Raw genomic sequence first — 22,698 nt, forward strand, 5'->3', positions numbered from 1 at the left:
TAATAATTTTCCAAATAATTTTCCATATTTTGTAAATAGTTGCAACATTTTAGGCGCATGGTAAGTTTACGTTATATAAAAACAATGTTTATGTGAATGTCAGGTTTTGCCCACGCTGTGATGACAAATGTCCCCACAATCATCTAGATTCTAGATTGTGGACACCAGCCAACAGTGGTAAATATGTTGTCTTCTGATTTTACTTTGTTCCCACACACACATACTTAGTATGGATACCAGTACAGTGCAGCAAACAGAAGCAATCGATGCGAGCTGGCAAGTCATGGCAAAAAAAAGTTTAATCTCCAAGTGCATTTTTCATCAGGTTTGCATTTGCACATTCAAATTTCACTTTGTCCTCTGAATCTCTTGAAGCAAGGCCAAAATAGTAATCACACTACACATCTTACAAAGCAACTTAAAATGGATAGGCTGTGCCATAACAACGTGCACGAGTGATTAATCATATTGCGAGTGGAGTACGAGAATGTGCCATCTGCTGGTCGGAAAGGTGACGCACTATTTTCATCAAACTCCTCAATATGTGACGTTATGTTTTGTCACAAGAAGCTGGGGAGTCCACTCCTTTCTTTCACTACTCCAGAAAGCGCCGTAGAGACTTTCACAGCCCCTCGTTATTGACACTATTTGAACAAAAGAGTACAGTATACTACATGATGACTAGTAAGCAGAGTAATGGGAGCGATCAGCAGGGTTTATTGAGTGCAGTTGTGAGGTTGTCTCATCTGGACTGATGAACGCTATCGTGTCACAACAATTATCTACACAACAGATCAACGACACCCAACGGGAGAAATGCAGGTATCGGATATGTAATATGTTTAGATTTGCAGTGTCTTTAAATATTTGTAAATGGCATTATAAAGTTAAAGTTAGACGTGTGAGTGCAGTATATGCGCTGCAGGACCGATGCGCTTACGCGTGCCAAAATTGACCAAGTGATATTTACAGAGGAAGAGTGAAGTATGAAATGAACAAATTTGATCGATTTTTATTTTCTTGTATCTGTAAAGTCGTTCTCATTAGCATACATATATACGGATTAAGTATTTAGGTTTTGAATCTCAGTATCTGCTTTATGTCGCAACATTATCTGCGCCTCGTTGCCGTTATTCTCAGTCAGGCATCGCCTCAAAGCCCCTCGTATGAAACCGAAATAATTGTGTCAGTTTTCAAAGTGATTTGACAGCTGAAATATTGCACTTTTTATATCGTTAAACGTGTGTGTGGGTTCGCGCGCGCGCGCGCGGTTACGTGTGATGTTTCGCGTGGATGTGGATGCTGCTGTGAAAAGACACCTGTGCATTGCATCAACAGGCTCCTCAGACCAACGAGTTAAAATACATGCATCGCTTTTAATGCAGCCATGCGATTTTAGATTAACAATTAAATATAAAATGGTATTCACGGACGGACTGTTGACATTTTATCAACTTCACAGTGTATTTGTTTTCCTATTTCCATTCAGTATGTTTCCCCTCGAATGTGTTTGACGATTAACCTCTTGGTGTCATTTAACAGATTCAATTGAAGTGAATTGATTGCGCTTAGCTGGACGGAGAATAGAGAAAGCTCGTGACTCAAGTTCCCTTGAGGCAATTTAGTTTCGTGTCCATCACCCCCGTGGAAATTGATGCGTGGAGGTGCGATCTGGAGATTGCTGTCGCTATGTGTGACTACACTCGAGGTTGTCAGCATTCACACATTGCCAGGGGAAAGTTGTCTGTATCTTAAAACACACAGGAACCATTGTGTCTATATGTGTGTATATGTATGTATTTATGTTATCATGTTTAAACTGTAAGGCGGTGCTCTGCAAGAACTGCACCAATAATAATGGAATAAAAATTCAGTAATATTTTACTAATATAACTCAACGAAGTGTCTTGAAATTAACATTTTGGCATTAGCTGATGCTTTTACCCAACCCAATTTACAAAAAGCGAGAAACAACAGAACAGCGTTTTGTCATAGGAATCCAATAACATGAGAAGTGCCTTACAAAGTCACATTTAGCTTACAAAGTTACACTTACCATTTAGATGCAAAATGTATAGACCCCTTCACGGTTCACGTCACAGGCGGTTCCCACTGCGCATGTCGGGGTCAGAAAAGTAATTACAGCAGATTGAGTTGCGTGTTATTCGGTATCGTAAAAATGCCTACTTACGTCGTGGGCTCTGAAAATCGCGCCAGGTCTTCCGTTAAGTTTTCGCGATTCATGCAGAATCTCAAAAACAAAAAAAATACAACATCTGCGGCTGCAAGCTATTAACGTGCAGACTGGAACAATACAAATATCAAAGAGGCTTGTGATTGTAGTGCTCACTTTATTTGAGATAAGTCATAATTTTTCAGCCCTGTTAGATTAAATTTTAAAGCCTCGATTGTATGAACAGTTTGACCCCATGCTGCGCGCGCACCCGATAGTCATTCAATGTTTACAAACCTTGAAGGGGTCTATAGGGAGAGACAGAAGACTAGATTTTTGGGTGTGTAGCTTTGTTTGATGCCTCAGCGTAATATTTACTAAAACAGGAAGTTAGGGTCGGACATATTGATTGGCTCCTCCCTCTTTTGGAAAAACAAGGCATAGTTTTAGAGGTGTGACAAGACACTTATGCTGCGTTCCAGGCAGGTTTTTGAGCACGTGAATTACGACTTCAAAACCACGAATTGCGACTCTGAACTGGGAGTATGCGCTAAAGTGTAACCCATGTTTTTACAACCTTCTACCTGTCAAAGTGCACTGAAACGGGAGTCAAACCCGTGACTTCCCACCCGTGAACTCGTACTAGATCGATGTTCTCCCAGTTCAGAGTCGTGAGTCTTGGTTTTGAAGTCGTGATTTACGGGTTACAGGTTGCAGCATTAATCCACGAGACAAGACGAGACACGAGATTGGTTTCACGAGAGCGAGACAAGACTTTTACACTTTTTAAGAAATCCTCAATGATACAATAAATGAATAGAAAACTGAAATCACATTATTTTGAAATGTTTTAACTAATCTAGGACTGTGCCTAACAATTATTTTGCTAATTGATAAAGAAGTTATTTTTTTTCTGGTAATAAAAATAGACCCAAGTGAGCAATAACCTTTAAAATTACATAATAATAACGATGCAGTAATAATTGGTTCAAATAAACTATCAAAACAAATAAACAAATTACAGTAATATGTAGGTAGCCTTTTTAATAAAAACAGCATTATGTATTATAACAAATGCCTGCAGGGGGCGCTAAAGGACCCGCTTCTTTTAGTTTCACTTTAGACGCTTACTTTTACCCAAACAACGTTTAAATTAATTAAATCTTTAATATTTGTCCAATTCTTTACAAAAGAAATGATACAGTCTACAAATGCGACCTCCAAAGGCCTTTTGTTTGGGAACCGGCCAGCATTTCACCTCCATGAGAAATCTCCTGACAATTAATTTCTTGATACATATTTAATCTCGCGAGATCTCGTCACACTCCTACTTAGTTTACCTCACAGCTGGAAATGTGATGAGAAACTGAAGTGCAGAAGAAAAATGTCATAAAAACGTTGATCCGTACTGGTGTCCATACTTCAGTATGCAACAATATGTGAAAAATAACCGAGTGCTTCTACTGAGATTTTACTATGCATCAGATGGACACTAATTTGTGTCCCATATGGCAACGGGAGCTGAAGAGTCGTTAAATTTAAAATAGGGAAGTAATTAAACATACAAAAAAACTGTGAGCCAGTCGTCTCTTTTCATGTGTAAGGGATATAGCTACCAACAAGAAATGTATTTCCTGCAGTTAAATTGTAAATGTTTAACAGCACCTGAGCTGGTGGTTATTTCAACATACAGTAGGTAAACTAACATACAGGCCACATGACTAAGAAAACATGGCGGATGTAGTGTGTCTGAAACATTAACATTTGCATTTGGCAGATGCTTTTAACCAAAAGCAACTTTACCAAGTATAAATTTATTATCACTATTTGTGTTTGCTGGGTTTGACTCATGACCTTTTGTTCTGCTAATGCATTGCTCTGCCACTGAGCAGAAACATTTAATTCACTTCATTTAATTTAGTATGTACTGTCACAATTTCAGATGCAAGGTACACGTTTTGAATGCTTATCTCTTCTTAATGCAATTAATATTGTTTTGCAGGCTGATATATTCACACCATAACCAAACAACTTCAATTTTAATTTCACAGTGACTTTAAAGAAGTTTTGTGCACTGTTGTAAGGGCATTGCATTTGGTTGAGTTGTCTAGTAGCTGTGTCACATCACACCACTGTCCATGGTGCTGAACTGATCTGGGTTTTTTTTAACAGATATGACAGCAGTTTTGTTGCTGAAAGCCCTGCCTGTGGTTTGAGGATTGTTATGTGAGCCCAGGTGAAGTCCCATCATTTTATGCTGAGAGATGCTTCACTCAGCTGCCATGACAACAGGACTTATCTTTGTCAACTGGCTCTTGTATACCACCGCATGGGGCAACCCAACTGTGTCTGTGCCAGAGGGCGGAGAAAAAGAACGTTTGACCCAGGACAAAGACAGCGCGCTGAGTCCCAGTGCAAAGCAACGTCTGGAGCAGATCAGTCATCTTGAACTAGGGGAAAACAAATCCGACTCGAGCCGGACCCGACCAAAGCTAAGCCCCCTGAGAAGAGGATCCAAACTGCAGGGAAAGTCCTTAGATGAGCAAGAATTACCAAAGCAATCCGAAGAGGCTCCCACGGAAGAGGCGAACGTCTCCCTCGATCCGATCGATGAGTATGCATACCCTGATTACAGGGGTAAAGGCTGCATGGATGAGACGGGGTTTGTGTTTGCCATAGGGGAGAAATTTACCCCGGGACCTTCCACCTGCCCCTGCTTATGCACCGACGAGGGGCCTTTGTGCGCCCAGCCCGAGTGTCCGAAACTTCACCCCCGTTGTCTACGTGTCGACACCAGCCAGTGCTGTCCACAGTGCAAAGAGAAAAAAAACTACTGCGAATTCAGAGGAAAGGTCTACTCATCTTTGGAGGAGTTTAAGGTTAGATCACTGCATTAAATGCTTTATTATGCAAATGCCAGAGTTTGGTCTTCTTCATTCTTTGTTTTATGCCAGAGTGGCCTTTATTTTATGGCAGATTGTTTGAAGAGAGGTTATCACTGCGTTTAGAGCTTTACTCATTGACTTTCGATTCATTATTGAGTGGAATGGATTTTTTTTGCTTCAATGGAGGCTGCTGTCTAGTATAAAAAATCTAATGTGCACACATCATGTCTTGATTATGTATTGATTTCAACAGCCCCAAAAATGAGTTTTTAGCATTGATTGCACATTTTTTTCATTTTATATCTATCTGTCTGCCTGAGCTCAAGAAAAGGCTCACAAGAAGATAAAAATGCTTTATTCGTGTTTTAAGAGTCCAAGTATTATATGAAGGTAATAAAGACAAATCTCACATGCACTGTGTGATATGTTAGATATGCCAGAGCTTTTTCTGTAGGGCCCAACTATGATGTTTGGGAAATTTCTTCTTTAGTGAAAAATGTGTCATGAAGTTTCAGAAGACAGGTGCTTAAATGATTCTGCGTATCTTGTCCCACGGTTTATCCAGAGGGCTATTAGCCGGTTTTGCTTAATTTTTTTCCTGCAGATTTAATTGCCATTGGTTCCTCCTCTTCCTGAATCATTGCAGTGGTTTTCCAAGACACCTGAGCTCTGTGGCAAGCAGTCAGATTTATTATTGCAGTCAGTTTTAGCGCTTTTCACAAAGAGCAGCAATGGCCAAGCCTGGATTTATTGGTTTAGCTCAACGGCCCAAATGCAAATGCAAACTTGACAATTAAATCCTCGGTAGAGAAAACAAGTTCTGTATCGTATCTGTGCAGTCCCACAAAGCAGAGAGAATTGTTGCTCACCTCTGTAGAAGTTTTTTTAATTTTAGGACTTGTGTTTTATTTTCCAACCAATTGTAGGTGACACATTGTCCTCTGTTTTATTTGCCGAAGATGGTCTCAGGAGATACTGTGTGCAGAAGGTTCTTTTCACAGAAATGCTAATGGCTAAGAAGTCCTTTGTGTTTTTCCTGGGCTTGGAGGCAGAGAATAAGCCGTGAGCAGAACTGAACAGTTTGTTCATATATATACGGTATGTGATTTCTAGGCCATCTGTAGAGCTGTTACATGAATGGTGCAGACAGAAAGTCTCTGATCTATCAGAGATATAGAGTTCAGTTCATGTTTATATATGGGTGTTACTTCAACTATAGGCCAAACCTATTGTTGTAGAAATTAAACAACTGTACCTTACAATGCACTTTATAAACTCGTTTATTGATTTTGTCTTGAACAATATCCGTCAGCACAAACATCAGAGGAGAATTATATCATTTTTCCCCCTCTGAGTTGTCATGAGCAAATGGATTTTCATCAACTCGTAAATCAACTTCCATTTCGTGATGGAAAGGAAATGTAAAAAAAAATTATTGTAATGAAACGTCAGACATTTTTGTCTTGTTTAAGCTAATTTATGATTAGCATTTCAGGTTTCCTAAGTAGGGGTGAATGGGGCACAAACTAACGCGGGGTTAAATGTAACACAGCTATTTTACATACAGTATATCCAAGCAAACTGGCTTTTGGTCTTTTTCTCTCACTGTCAAGACGTGATGTCTCACAAACTTGTTAATAGTTTTGATGTGTTTTTGTTAAAGCCTCCCAGGCAAATTTGAATAAATATTGCCAAGTACTGTAAATAAGATAAATGATTAAAATCTTGGAAAAATAGTCAGGATTCTCTGTTACCAAAACCTGGGACTGTCTGCTGTCGGCACTGAAACCACGCCCACTTGTGGGAAACTGCCGTCTTTCTCAACTTTCAAATACAGCTACAACCTGAATTTTTCTATTAAATTTGCACAATAAATCATCTTATAGCTACAGACATTGTAGGTCTCGGACTAAAGACTGACAATAGTGGTCAAAATCAATAGAGACAGAGCGCAGTTATGCAAATTTGAAAACCGCGACCACTGGGGGGAAAACAATCCAACCGTCTCCATTGACTTTGTATTGCGAGAGGCCGCCTCCTGGTCATTTCTGGCTTATACCAAAAAACAGAATAATGCCTAAAAGCTGCTGTGTGACAATATGTACAGCAAACAAGCCAAAAAACCCAGAAATAAGTTTTTATAAGCCGTTGAGCCGTAAAACTCAGCCTTTGAGGAGAAAAAAGTAGATTGCCGACTACATTTCCCCCTAGTGGGCGCAGTTCCACTAATAGGAGTACTATGAAAAGTTGCCTGTTTCCACTTTTGTGTCTTTACCGCTCGTTTTTTGGGGTCGACAGCTTATAAAAATTTATTTATAGATTAAACTTAAAAACAGAATAATGCCTAAAAGCTGCTGTGTGACCATATATACAAATAACAAGCCAAAAAACCCAGAAATTAGTTTTTATAAGCCGCTGAGCCGTAAAACTCAGCCTTTAAGGAGAAAAAAGTATATCGCCGACTACGTTTCTCCCTAGTGGGCGCAGTTCTACTAATAGTAGTACTATGAAAAGTTGCCTGTTTCCACTTTTGTGTCTTTAAACGCTCGTTTTTATTGGGGTCGACAGCTTATAAAAACTTATTTACAGATTAAATTTAAAAACAGAATAATGCCTAAAAGCTCCTGTGTGACAAGGCATACAGCTAACAAGCCAAAAAACCCAGAAATAAGTTTTTATAAGCTGTCGAGCTGTAAAACTCAGCCTTTAAGGAGAAAAAAGTAGATCACCGACTACGTTTCCCCATAGTGGGCGCAGTTCTATTAATAATACTATGAAAAGTTGCCTGTTTCCACTTTTGTGTCTTTAAACACTAATTTTTGGGGGTCGACAGCTTATAAAAACGTATTTCTGGGTTTTTGGCTTGTTAGCTGTACATCCTGTCACACAGCAGCTTTTAGGCATTATTCTGTTTTTTGTTATAAGCCAGAAATGACTAGGAGGCGGCCTCTCGCAATACAATGTCAATGGAGACGGATGGATTGTTCCCCCCGGTGGGCGTGGTTTTCAGGTTATGACGCACTGCGCTCTGTCTCTATAGCAAACGTTATAGGTCTGTATTATTTAATTGCAGACAAAGATTTTAGATAGCTAGTTAGGTTGGCTTGTATATTTGGTGCAAAATGGGTGTGGTAGGGGGGCTCATCCTCATATTCTTTCATAGGGCCTAAAATTGCTAGTGTGTTTTCTAGGTGTTTTCAGCAATTTAAAAATATCCCCAGAATGTGTCTGTAAATTTCCAGCTCAAAATACACCACAGATTTTTCATTATGCGATGTTAAACATGGCCATTTGTGGCTGCAATGAAAAACGTTGTTTTTGTGTGTGTTTCTTTAAATCTTAAAGGGGCCATGGCATGAAAATCTGACTTTTTCTATGGTTAAGTGCAATAATTGGGTCCCCATTGCTTCTATCGACCTAGAAAATGTGAAAAAGATCAGCCTATTAACTTAGTTTTGGTAAACCATTCTCTACAATCACATGAAAAAATAGGTCGTTGAAATTTTTCTCTTCTTATGATGTCATAAGGAGCTTTAATTATAATAATACCACCCCTTGATATGCACTATCCAATCACAGCACTGCCATTTAGTGCAGAGAAAAAAAGAGAGAGAGAAAATAATTGAGTTTCAATTGCAACAAACCACCATCATTGTGATCAGTGTTTGCACTTCATCAGCTCATTTGCATTTTAAAGGACACACCCAAAATGGCACATTTTTGCACACACCTACAAATTGGCAATTTTAACATGCGATACTAAATTATTTATATGGTATTTTGAGCTAAAACTTCACATATGTGCTCTGGGGACACCAAAGATTTATTTGACATCTTAAAAAAGTCTTGTGCCATGTCCCCTTGCAAAGTGGGGGAAGAGCGCTAAAACATGCCTTGGACTACATCAAAACACGTGGCTCTGGCAGAAGGTTCACTCTTAGAAAGGATGTGTTAATTTTTTACACATCTTTGTGCGTTAAGCTTTTAACACATTCTGTGTCATTTTGTGTTGTGTTTTGTGTATCATTTTGTGTAACACAAAATGTGTTGTTTCAATAATGACACAGAGATGGGGGATTCTGGGACAACCGCATTCAGTGTGTTGTCCCAGAATCTACACTAATGTGTTGTTTTTAACACTTTCATTCAAAAGGTACATTCACATTATAAGCGACTTTGTCGCTGTGTGTCGCTCGGCTCTTTCAAAAGTGGTGTTTCTAAATCTGGTTGTCATAAACAAATGAGTAACGTCCACTCCAGTAACTGACGAGAGACGGATGAAGTGAACTCCCCTGCTTTGCTCTCATTGTTAGTCGCTCCTGAATGTTGCTCATAATTTGCATAAAGTTAAACATTTCCCAACTTTGTCCCGTGACTGGACACGCCCCATCCAGTCGCCAACGGTTACTGTCGCTCGAGTAGCCGGAAGTTGCACAGCTTCCATTGAAATCAGTGAGATTGCGTAGCTCTGCTTCTGCTAGTCGCTGCTAGTCTGAATTAGAGGCCTTCTTGGGTCCAAGGATATGTTCCCGACCCGAAATGACCCAAATCACTTAATACCCGACGTGCATAAATCTTTTTTTTTTAAAGAAACACCCGAACCGAGACAAACCCGAGTAAATTAGTCCCAAGTCCGATTGAACCAGTGGCATTTTTTTGCCGAATGTAAACGGCACCGGCGTGTGCACAGTCTGCAGCCCCGCACGCAGCAGTCAGACAGAAAGAAACCACTCTGGTCTCGCAACCAATTTGGCGAGCTGCTCCATTTGTTATCTGATGACGACACCAATGTAACCGCTTAAATGTACATTTAAAATTGACCGACATGTCTGTCTTAATGAAAATTAAGCTACCACCACCCACAAAATGTCGGAAGTGCTCTTGGCAAACAGAGGAGAAGGACAGAGAGTTTGGGTCTTTGGTCCGTTTGGCAAAAACACATTTATTTAAAATTTCCCGAGACCCAATGCCGCTGTTATTATACCCAACTCATGTCCGAGGCACACGTAAAACTTTTAGACCCGAACCCGATCAGGTCTCGGGTCGGACCTCGGGTTTTCGGATCTAAGTGGACCCGTGAAGACCTCTAGACTGAATGCAGCTGAAGAGTGTTGAACTACAAGCTCATAAGGCGGAGTCTGTGAGCGGTTATGGTTGGGGCGTAATCAGTGTGACATCACATTGATAGGGTATCGCCAACAATTTTATGTGACTGTTGCGGTTTAAATGAGATTACGCAAAGAAGAAAAGATTGATTTGTATAATAACAAGACGTTACTGCACACACCCTTGCGACTCATTTTCTGATAGAAACACATTTAAAAGTACATTTTTAGGTTGGGGGCTTTAATGTCGAATAATTGTTAAAAGGTCCTGTTCTTTCTGTGTTTTTGAAGCTTTGATTGTGTTTAAAGTGCGCAATATAACATGTGTTCATGTTTCACACGTAAAAAAACGTGGTATTTTTCACACAATTTACTTATCTGTATAGCGCTGTTTTCACTGTCCTCAAAACAGGCTGATGTCTTCCTTGTTCTTTGAAGTCCCTCCTTCAGAAATACTTAAAGAGTTCTGATTGTGTAGTTTGTTTAGTGTGTTGTGATTCGATAGCAGCTTAGCTTGCCGTTAGCTTAGCTGGCGACTGACGTATTCCTGCGGGTGGAGTTTAGTCAAAAAACTGTTCTACTGATGTCATTAAAGTAGGAAGTAAGGGGCTGTAGTCCAAACTGGCCGTCCGCTGTAAGCTTTGAAACTAAGGCGAGTTCTTTTAAAGAAAATATATCGCCTGGCAGTGAACTTTATACTTCATTTTACAGGTATTATTTATAACATCAACATTACTAAATAACTAAAGTTTGAAAAATGGGATCAGAAAGAACGTGACCTTTAATGATCCAACTCCACATTTCAGTGCTACATAGTTCACAGTCCTTGTTATGTGTTTCAGCAATGCATTTCTAACCTTTATAATGTGTTTAGAAACAATTGACTTTACACAGACTTTAAGACATTGGGCAAAGAGTGTTTTGGAGTCATGAAAATAAATATGGTTTTTTTTTCGATTTCCGAGTTGGGTGTGCAAGTCACCAAATCCAACTTTTATATATGTTAATCACTGACATAGCACTATTTTGATAGTAACACCATGTTAGCTACTCCTAGGAACTGATAGCTAGGATTGGAAACATTTTTACACAGCGGGGTTAGTTGTAACACAGTCTTGACATAAAATCAACTCCTGAGACCTAGAAGTGCCTGTGGTTGAAGAAACACCTATAAAACCATATAGAAAAAAGGCAGACTGGTTCTGATACTCGTCTGTAATAAATGAGCATGAGGCAAGAGCCAATCCAAGACCCACATGGGTATAAATATAGAGAGAAAGGAGGGCAATGGGGATTGCTGGGGAATTGCCAGAAGGAATTAGGTAAGCATTGTTTATGAGGGTTGTGGGTTTACTGTGTATAAGAATATTCATCAGTTACATTTACCCTCTATGCACACACCACTTTTGTCACATTAATGATGTTAAAATGATGAAATCCCATCATATCAATCGGATATAATGATTGTAACTGCAGTATTTGAGTGTCTTCCTGATTGGTGTGCATGTATATTTCCAGGTGTCTCCATGTGAAAAGTGCCGTTGTGAGCCAAGTGGAGAGGTTTTGTGTTCGGTGTCAGCTTGTCCACAGACAGAGTGCGTTGATCCAGAATACGAACCTGACCGGTGCTGCCCAGTATGTAAGAGCGGTAAGTGGATATGCTTCTCCAATCCCTCTCTCTCTCTCATGTTTCCACCCCTATCCTCTGAAGTACTAAACCCCTGCTGTGTCCCCCAGGAGCTAGAAAGGTAGGCAAGATCGGTTCTGTTAAAATGACCACAGAGCCCCGACCACTGCACTCAATTACCGCGCCGCCAGGAAAATTCAAGGCATGCACGATGCTGCAGATCTCGCCTCTTCCTATATGCATTACGTGTGCATCCATCTCATTGTTCTGTAATGGCCATTCGTTTACCATCAGTGAGGTAATACAAAGGAGATTATATTTGTCTGCAGGCCTTTGTTTAGGATAGTTCCCGAGATGCATTATTCAGACAGCAATAGCATCGCTAATGAACCTGCAAGGCTCTCTGCTTGTATCCAGGAGGTGAGGTAATTAGCGCAGGCAGGTGTTTCGGCTGTGTACGCCATCCTTAGGGCACAAATGATTCAACTTTTACATGCAAACAGTGTTTTGTAGTCTGTTTGGCTGGATTTACAGAAGTAAAGGTCTTTCTTGTCAAAGCGCCCAGCGTACAGAAGGGAGTATTTTTAGAGCCGTTATTTGCTTCGCTATTTGTTTTATTCACTTGAAAAGTACTGATGCGATCATAAGGCATGATTGCTCGCATCTTTTCGGAGACAGGGCAATTACACAATCCACTGCGATAAGTAAAAGATCTAAGATAAATGTGAACGAGGCGAGTGCACTGGTGAATGTATGTCAGAAAATGATCAATAAAATATAGTTTCCTGCTATTAAAATTTATAAAAATTCAGTTTACATTTATTTCTGTAGCACCTTTCACGATTTTGCACAGTTGCAAAGCAACTTTACCAGGCACGGATCGTCTGTATTGGAAAGTGGGGCAGTGCCCCACCAAAATATTAAACCACTTGAAAACTTAGAACTCTTAATCAAATCTAAACTGTTAGCTCATAAATGTGTCTGATATTTTTCAACAAATATTTTCAGGGTTTCTAGACTATTTTAAGTCATTAAGTGAGATGAATTTGTTTGGAAATTGAGCCTAAAGGCTCGGTTGGCTACTGTATGTAATAATCGAACTGAGAGGGACAAACCTCTGACCTTCTGAGCTCAACAGCGCCCCACATTTTTCCAATGTAAATCTGTGGTGAAAAAAAAGGAATTGCAGCGTGTCCTTATAGAGAGCCCTCTAGCTTTTTTTACATGAATGTAGACGTGCATATCAGTCTGGGTGACAGCGTTTGTACGGCTGATTTTTCAGGTTGTGAATATCGCCAGTGGTACAAATCAACTGGATTGTAATAATGTAAGAGTTTTTATAACATAATTCGTTTAAAAGATTGTTAGTTAAAGGAGCGGTGAATCAAATACTCAATTTTAACTTGATACTTTGTTATATAAGAGGTCATCATCGTTAAATGAACATCCTGCAAGTTTCAGAACTGAAAACATCCGTGCTACTGAAATATAACAGTTTTTGGCACCAAGCCAGTTTTACAACCAAGTGTGGAATTCGGAGAAGTATGACGTCAAAGTAGAACTGAAGCACCTCCCCATAGCCAAATACAACGACCACTTTTGTAGCCCCGCCCACAGCTTCGCGTGACACACGTGTGTTCCAACAATCAGTAAACATGTCTTTAAAGATTGCCAAATGTAACCAAAATTACTTTTAAATAATTTTGTTCTGATAGACTTTTATTTTGACGCGGTGATCTGGTAACCATGGTAACGAAGTCTTGGGTTGTGGAAGAACCGCTTGGGAACAACACAGAAGCTGAATACTTTAATTCGGAGGCTCGGAAAATAACATTAGGAATGCGTGGATAAAGGTTGTTTTGGAAGAGTTCCAGCTCGCGTGGGGAGTGTTTGCTTAACTTTGTGTACTGCGAATTCATTTGTAAAGAAGCAAGTCGATGCTGGATTTGCAGAGAGACTGTGATTAAAAGCACCACTAATATTGGATCTGACGAAAATGACACAGCAAGTAAGACATTTTACTTTATTTAAGTTACTGCGTTTGTTAGAAGAGATCGCTTGATATGTCATGTTGTAACATCCGTGTCTAAACACGTATGTTTGACTGTTTTAATTTACTAAAAACATTAAACGATTAATAAAGGTGCAACACTTAACAATACGATTGTAATTTAACGGTAGAAATATGCAAAGGTAGTGATAAGGAAGGATTTATCAGCTGCAATTTAGATTATGATGCCCGCTTACTGTGTTGTATACGGTAATTTAGGCAAGTTGCGTTAAACACTAAACAAAGCTTTTTTATCATATAACTGTGGTATGTAACGTTACGTGTATCTAAGAGCAACCTCACAAGCACAATAGAAATATACAAAGTTATTGATAAGAGCTTATCAGCCGCAGTTTATAATCTGATGCGCGCTTACTGTGTTGTATAGGGTACTTTAGTCACATCGAGTTGAAAGTTTTGTTTCTACTTTACTATACGTATTGTCATTTATGTGTATCATCTTTAGCACCCAGAATCTTTTGTGGCTCAAACATATATGTGTTCGGCTGCTATTTTCACACATTAATGTTTTTATAACATTTCCCCACATGTAATAACGGGGAATGAAGCCGTCCAATCATAGCAGTGGGTGTTTACGTCCAGGTCTTTAATGCGGCCCGCCCCTTCAAACGAAGCTTTTCTCCAGAGAGCCACTAATCCATGTTACAAAATAGCCTATTACTTATTGTTTTTGATGATTTTGAATGTAAAAACCACGCGAACATCATAAGTAGACCTCAGACAACAGTATTAAACAATTAAATCGACAAATTCACCCCCCCTTTAACATCAAACAACTTTGCCCTGACAAGCCAGATATAAAAAATGTGCAACAGCCTTCGTTCAACAGAGCATTGTTTTATTCCCCGTCAACCGTTTTTTAAACTGTTAAGCGTCGCCGTCCGGAATACAGGACACCTAAGTTTGCATCAATATTGTTGATGTAAATTTTAATCCAGCACTACAAACTATATATCGTTGGAAAGGTCTAAGTCTCCAGAATAGACATTTCAACAGTGTTTTATAAAATAAATTATGTAGGGAGAGTAATTGATTCATTTATGAAGAGAGTGTGCCTCAAAACATTTATTTTCTGCTAAATGTCACTGTCCCACCAGCAGGACGCCTACATTTACTTCAATGTTTGCATGTGAATTTTTATCTAATCATGACAAACTGACTGAATATTGTTTGAAAGCTCCAAGAGTGTAGATTTAACTCAATAGGGTGGGGTGATGCTTAAGAGATTAAAAAAGTTGCCCACCAGTATATAAATATACAAATATATCAAATGAAAGAACAGACCCTCTGCTTTCAAACAAACACACAAAATGAAGATATCTTCATTTGTTCTCTTTTTATAACCTCTCAAATATGATGTTTCTTCAAAAATACAAAATTTTTAGCAAAAAGCTAAATTAGTTGCAAGGAATTTTGTTAGAGATCAGATTCAGAACAATTATCAAAACATACACAGAGTTTTAACTGTTGTAAAATTCGTTTTTGCTTCAGTTTTTTATAAATTGGATAAGAATGCCATCTAGTCTATAATAGCGGAATTACAGATTACCGTAAAAACTTCAGAAAAGCATTATTGGCAGAGAAATGTTTTCTCTTAATTGACGAGATAACTAATCAATGGTGGGGAAAGAGTTAATTTAAAGGGTTGTGGGATGACACAGCTTTGGCTGTCTGGTTATAGTACACTAAATAAAGTGTTTTAATTCCCATGCTTACGTGTAATTTGAAGCACATGAAATGGCTAAATCTAAATTATTCAGCATTAGAGTGCGCCCGTCAGGCTGAATTACAGAAGGACACTAGACATCTTCTCAGTGTTCAGTTATTTAATTATAACACTTATACCACTAGCAGTAAATCAAAGGTTAGTCGTACAGCCCCCAATACGACCCAGAATCTGCCCCACCTAAATTTATAGTCAGGAGTCGCTACTAAACATTACAGTAAATACAGTACAGAGAGTTAAGACACAGGGAAACCCATGAAATGTAAAGAAAACATACACTGCAGTGTGTTCTGTGCATAGACTGTAAAAAAAAGATGAAGCCCGTTCGCTCTCTTCCATTGGTGAAAGTGAAGCCACCAGTGTCCCGATACGATTGTGTAGCGATTTCGGAACCAGTCCTGCAAAGTAGTAGCCTGGCTCCGCCCTCCTACGTGCTTCCGCTTAATTTTCATTTCGCTTCAGCAGTGCGTCTGGGATGGCTCTATAGAGTTTCGTTTTCTCCTGCAAAAATCTGCAGGACCAATCAGCGAACAGATGGGGGTGGCTAAGAACGATGACGTTGAGGTCGTGCGTCAGTTTGAGTTGTAGTTCAGTAATGGCAGCGGAGAAAGACGTGAGAAAAGCTATTCGGTCCGTTGTTGCAAAACTGCCGAATATACAGAAGTTAAAGCCGGAGCAAGAACCATGTTTGCTAACTTTTGTTTGTCTGATTATTCTGACTTGTTGTTTCCGTCCGGTTTCGGTGCATGATATACGTCACGACCACATGTTAGCGATTGGCTTTGGCAGATCCTGAGTGACTCTGGGCATATCCAATAGTTTTAAACTTCAACAATGGACCCTCCTTAACGGAAGTAACGCTTTGCAATGGAGCGTGGCCAGACTCTCTGTACAAATGAAATGAATGTACGAGAGTCTGGTTGGACCAGGCTAGCACAGTAGTGAGCAGGATGTTAAGCCGCGAAATCAAGGCCCTGCCCTCGCTCTCGCCGAATGCGCATATCACAGTTGTCAATAATGAGGTCACACGTTTTTATACCATTAAATAACTAACTAAAAACTTATTTTAAAAACAAACACTTTCATTTATATCAGCGTGATAAAAACTACAGCAAATGACAGAAACCAGCTACGGAAAAAAGATAATTGAAGTGTAATTAAATTGTTTAGTTGGTTTCAAGGTTTATGACCTATACTAGGACCAGTCACTGGGGGGAGATCGCGACGTTTTGGCTTCACTTTTTCTTAGGGCTTGTGCGACACGCATGGTTCTGTCCAATAGTGACCCAACGCTGGGTAAAAACAACCCAGCACTTTTTGGTTTTCATACAAATACAAATAAAATACAAAATACTAACTGTGAAAATGATTATCTGTAGGGTTATCGTACAGTTAAAATCACACTGTCAGATAAAATGTCCCCAAGCTGTCAATGGGGCTGTACCCTTTAAAATGGTCCTAATATGTACCATTTTGGTACAGACATGTACATTTGCAACCAATATGTACCTTTGAGGTCCTAATATGAACTTTTTAGGGACAGAGGTGTACTTTTTTAAAAGGGTACCGCCCCTGTGACAGCTAGAGACCATTTTTCATCATTTACTTCTGACAGTGTGTGTACCAGATGTTGCTATGTTTCTATGTGATAGATGTTATCTTGTTTTTATGTGTGCTACTGTATGTATGTTTATGCCTATGGGTATGTTTATTAGAGTACCACCTCAATAGCACCATACTAAGGTCAAACTTTATTCCCAATTGAGAATCGAGCCTTATGTGCAAGAAGCAGTACATGGGTTTTACATCCGCATCACTAATGAGGGTTCATGACTGCTGGAGTCCTACCATAAAAGGCAGCTGCCCATTTAGGCATCTGGCAGCAAAGCAGTTCATTACTATCTGGGACAGAGCTGTTATCTGCCTCGTGAGTCTTTTTGTTCCCTTTTTGGCCAGACGAGAAGAGGAAAGCAAAGCTGTGACCCCGGGTTAGCGCGATTGGAAGACATTAAAATGTCTCGGGAGAAGATTTCCGAATCAGTGTGGGTTATGCAAAGCTGTTTGAGATGGCCTCAGACAGCACGTCCAAGACTGTTGCTTCTTTTGCTCACTTAGATCCTGATCTAATACGGCACCTGCAGCCGCGCAGCCTCCTTCAGCAAAACAGAAATGATGACTTGGTAAATGGATCTCTGACTCCGCAGCTAAACCGGCGGCGGTGGAGGAGGGGTGATGTGGGCCAATTATTTTAAAGAGCACACACGTTTAAATGAATCATCTCAGATCCTGTCAAGTTTTCCTGATCAAATATCTCAGTTGGTGTTTGGGTGCGAAATGCTTTCATTGAGTCGTGGTGTGTGGGACTCCATCAGCTTTACACAATATACATGCATGCTCAGATTTTCACGGCCTGGTGATGATTTCATAATGCAGTCTCTGTGGCGCTTGCCATTTGATTTCGTAATTGTATAGATAGGTGAAATCATACCAATGGCTGTGTTTGTGCATGTCGAGCGGAGGTGGAAACGCAAATAGGGTGTCTGAGACCTTCGAGGCTTTTGCTGTAAGTGTCTGAGGTACAAAGACTTCAGCACAGGTGCAGCGAGAGAAACAGACAGATGCTCTGACCCCCTGAGACTCACACTCCTCAAAGTAAGACTTCAAAGACTGGTGGCTTGACATTGCGGGACGGGTGCCGGTTGTGTAAGGGCTGTGAAAGCCGGTTCAAACTTAGCCTGTACTGGCTGATAACAACCACCTGAGCTCAAATAGGCTATGACACCAACTTTAAGTGTTTGAAAACCCAGAAACTTTCCCTGCAGTTGAGGTTCCGATAAATCTAAGCAGAATGATCATTTAATTGGGGTCATTAAGAGCCAATTACCATTGGATTGACTGCTGCATTGTGTGAATGAAAGCCCTCAGACCGGCCCTTTGAGAAAAATGTGGTGTCTATGAAATGATAATAGCTGCAGACGAAAAAAGTGGGGCTGTCGTCTTCATTTTGGTTGGCAGACTTGATGCTGAATGGGGACAACGGCAAGGAGAATCGATTTCTAAATGGGTTGCAAGCATTTCTCTCATAATCTTATGCTCTAACCACGCCATACCCAGCAGGGGCCACAAAAGCCGCCCCCTTTGCCGTTTTAGCTCAGGTCACAGACATCGCACAATTCAAAGGAAGTAAATGCTTCGTAATTTGTTCGCTCATTAGAACGCCCTGTAATTGAGCTGATTCATTCACGCTGATTCATTCGCGGATGCAGTAAACGTGGCTCAAGATTACCAATACCTTTGACACCGTGGGTTACATTTCGGCCTATTTAGCCGCAATTTCATTAGTTTTAAGTGGATGTTAATATGTGTAACGTGTTTATAAGGCAGTCGTGAGGGTTGATATCTCTATTTGTTGCTCATGAAGAGCGGAGGTAAGCACCTCTTTCTTAGCCACTGAATGAAGTATTATGTTCGCGTGCAGCTCACTGCCTGGGTCTGTTGTTGAAGGAGTGTGCTGGGAGACACTTCAGGAAGTGCCATGGGGGGAGATGAAAGTGAGCGCTATTGCTAATATCCACCTCAGGCAGTTGTTCATGAATATCAAAGAACATCTGCGAGCGACATTAGGATTTAAAAAAACATTCGGATCCAGTCATCATGCCCCTGCGTTGAATTCACGCACCGGGGGCCTGCCGGTAAATAAGAAACTTGGCATCGAATGATTTTTTGAGTGCTTTTAGCTGTTTTAAGATTTGAGGAGAATGCTGGGCCAATGCACCTGTCGGGAAAGGATTGATATCGATGCACTTTAAGAAGCATCGGTGCTTGTGTCATAATTTAAATAGCATCAGGATAGAGTTGGACACGGGTGCTTGGACGCTTGTTGCAAACAGGAAAAGATGCTTTGTATTTCTCTGCTGCATCTTCTTCTTTGTTGACCTCCTCTCATCTCCTTGGCAACGTGCAGGAAAACAAGCCCACTTTTTGAAGGGCTCAGACACCGGGGTCGCTGCTAATCTTGGGAGGTTGCGATAAATACTTTGAGCGTGGGCCGAAAGCCCAGAGTCCCGAAACCAAGCAGGATTGCTCGCATTTCAAAAAGGCCAAATCAGGGAGAAATATTCATGGGGGCTTAAGAGAGGCCCTAGAAACACTTTCAGGCCTTAGCTCATCTTACATTTTTCTTGCATCTCTTTCTTCCTCTGGAGATATATGTTAGTCGGGATTTGTTGCGCTGATGGTTTTATTCATTTGTGATGGGGCTTGATTCTCTTTGATAGTATGGGGAACAGCAGACGACAGTGATTTTATATGCACGGCACCTCCAGCGTTCGCTACACTCGTCCTCTGTCTTTTTTGCCTGGGAGATATATAAGCTCAAAGTGGGAGAAGAGGATTTAAGAAGCAAACTGTACGGATAAGAGTGTGTTGTAACAGATGTCTTAAATGTCTAAAAGTGATGCATACATGAAAGCTCAACAAATACTTTGAGACAAAGATTCATAGCCTGTATAGAGTAGCAATAATCTTATGTTAGGTGTTAAATGGCACAATATTATAATAAATCCACTTTGGACGTAAATGTGTGTCGGTGGGATGTGAACATAACAACCATACAATGAAATAATCCACCCTCTCCTTCTTTTTATATTTCCCATTAAATCAAAGCATTCTCATTAGACATGCTGTTTTGATTTGCTTGTTAATGTGACGTCATACAAACAAAGCCCCGCCCAAGGCCACTGACTGACTGGTTATTTTTACACAAAAACTTTTCTAAATGTGTTTGTTAGCCGATTCTAGCGCTAATGCGGCTAAATATACTATTGTCTCAGACTGTATTCACAGATATCAGATCTATTTTTAACCAAAAGCACTCGCTGTCTGTTGGTAGGGGAGTAAGGAGCTGTAGGTCTTTTCAAGTTACAGACATGAAAACAGCACTTTTTTGCTCCCACCCAAGTAGGGACACTTTGGACATGCTATAACAAATGATCTGTGGGGTATTTTGAGCTGAAACTTCACAGACACATTCTAGGCACACCTGAGACTTATATTACATCTTTTACAAATGGGAATAATATGTGCCCTTTAAAGGCTTTGTTTCTGTGTAAACAGCACTACATCAGGATCTTTGCACTTATTTTAAGATTATAAGAATCAACACACAATCTTTATTTTCTAAAAACCTGTTACAATGTTATTACACATTAAGGCTGGGCCGATACCACTTTTTCATGTCTGATACCGATGTCGATACCACAACCTTGAGTATCTGTCGATACCAATCCAATACCATCTCTACCGCCATTTTAATCAATTAAGCTGCAATTAACACATTTGTTAGCCATAAAAAGCTTAAACAGAGCTATAGAACTTAAACGGTTTACTGTTTACAAGTGAAACATTGTGCATGCTGCTTCATTTTTATTTAAATTTGCATAAAAATTCAAAATGAAATTTAAGGTGTAACTTTGGACAATTTAAAGTAAAACTTTGTGCAATTTAATGTTGTTCAGCAAATTGTGCTTTACGCCAAGTTGGCATGATAAGATCCGTGTTGGTATTGGATTGGATTCACCTGACTTTTACAATATTTTATCCGGCCATTTTCGACAATATCGGACTAATATCAATACCAAATATTGTATCGGCCAACCTCTAACACATATAAATACGAAATACTTAAAAAATGAAGACGCAAGTAAAGTACTTACTGTACTAAAGGCTTACTATGCATTCAGACCGCCACTGGCGACAGCGTCAAAGTGGCCGGAAGTCATCCATTTTCAATGAGAGCTGGCGGCGAGAGCCGGCGAGCAGCGGCGCGGCGGGTCATGTACAGCGTAAGCGTCGAGGAAAGTTGAAATCAGCTCAACTTTATGGTAATGAGATATGACGCGGTTCGGCGGCAACCAATCGGAAGGCGGGAATGTTCACCGGCAACCAATCGGAAAGCGGAAACCTCCGCCTGAGAGGAGTTCAGAGAATGCATTCGAGCGTCAGAGCGTCCACTACAACTTTTCTTTAGCGTCTTTGTCAGGGAAGCCAGAGCTTTTATTGACGCTCACGCCGGGCGCGGTCTGAATGCACAGTTAGGATTAGGGTTTGGTTTAGTGACAATTATGCATAATTTACTGTTCTCTATAACATCTAAGTCAATGTACAATGAAGTGTTACCTACAGTGGTGACTGGTCACTGCTCTTCCAAGTAGCATGAATTCAAAATATGTGTTGGGAGTGTCATGTGTGTTGGGAGTGTTTTCAAAATAATATCACATGTCTTGTCAAAATAAGTGCATGATAAAAGAAACGATTTTGAAATGATGAACCACACACATGAAGGACTACATACATGTTTTGATGAGTTTCGCATCGTGCGCCTTCGAAAAAGAAGTCATCGGCTGCCACTGGTTACCAAAAACTACTATTAAAGCTATAGTTTGGGCAATTACCCCATGATTTACCCTCAAGCCATCCGAGTTACATATCTACATCCTTTTTATACATATTCAGATATTTTTTCAATCTTTATAATGGATGTATATAGGGTCCAGCTCCTTGAAGTTTAAAGAAAATGCTTCCATCCTTCGCAGAAGTAATCCACACGGATCCAGGGGGATAAATAAATGCCTTCTGAGGGTCATCAAAGTGATTTTGTTAGAGAAATATAAATATTGAAAACTTTACAAAGGAAAATAACTAGCTTCTGGTAATGGCACCATCTTAGAATCCTTTACATTTAAGAGAGAGAATCAGTGTAGTTTACTTGCCTTTTCTAATGACGTATGATGAATGCCCTCCGCATTCGTCATGAAAGTGTTTTTGGTTACACCTTAAAATAAGATCTTCGGTTATCACACATTTGAGTGCTTTAAGCTGCTTAAAGATTCAAGGAGAATGTTTGCTTTTAGCGATTAGCTATAAGGTTAGCATTTTTATATACATATGCACTTTGACTTCGAAATGTATTCAACTGTGATTATCTTTTTGGTCAAAACACGTAAGTGTCTTAAAGCTTTGCACAAAAGCTTATTTTTATGAATATCCAAAAGTGTTTATGAATGGGCTTTTTGAAAATAAATGGGCTTTTTGGTGAGGGAACCAATGTCCC

General features: G+C 39.9%; 1 protein-coding gene across 1 annotated transcript in view; it reads left to right on the forward strand.

Moving 5' to 3' along the window:
* Nucleotides 1-570: 570 nt before the first annotated feature.
* vwc2 (von Willebrand factor C domain containing 2) overlaps nt 571-22,698 on the forward strand; it is a 30,365-nt gene continuing 8,237 nt past the window's right edge. Inside the window, exons 1-3 of the mRNA XM_065297209.1 lie at nt 571-822; nt 4,346-5,052; nt 11,682-11,811. Coding sequence (XP_065153281.1) covers nt 4,438-5,052; nt 11,682-11,811 — 745 coding nt within the window. The 5' untranslated portion in view covers nt 571-822; nt 4,346-4,437. The remainder of the gene's footprint in view (nt 823-4,345; nt 5,053-11,681; nt 11,812-22,698) is intronic.

This window comes from Paramisgurnus dabryanus, chromosome 20, assembly GCF_030506205.2.
Source record: "Paramisgurnus dabryanus chromosome 20, PD_genome_1.1, whole genome shotgun sequence".
NCBI lineage: Eukaryota > Metazoa > Chordata > Actinopteri > Cypriniformes > Cobitidae > Paramisgurnus > Paramisgurnus dabryanus.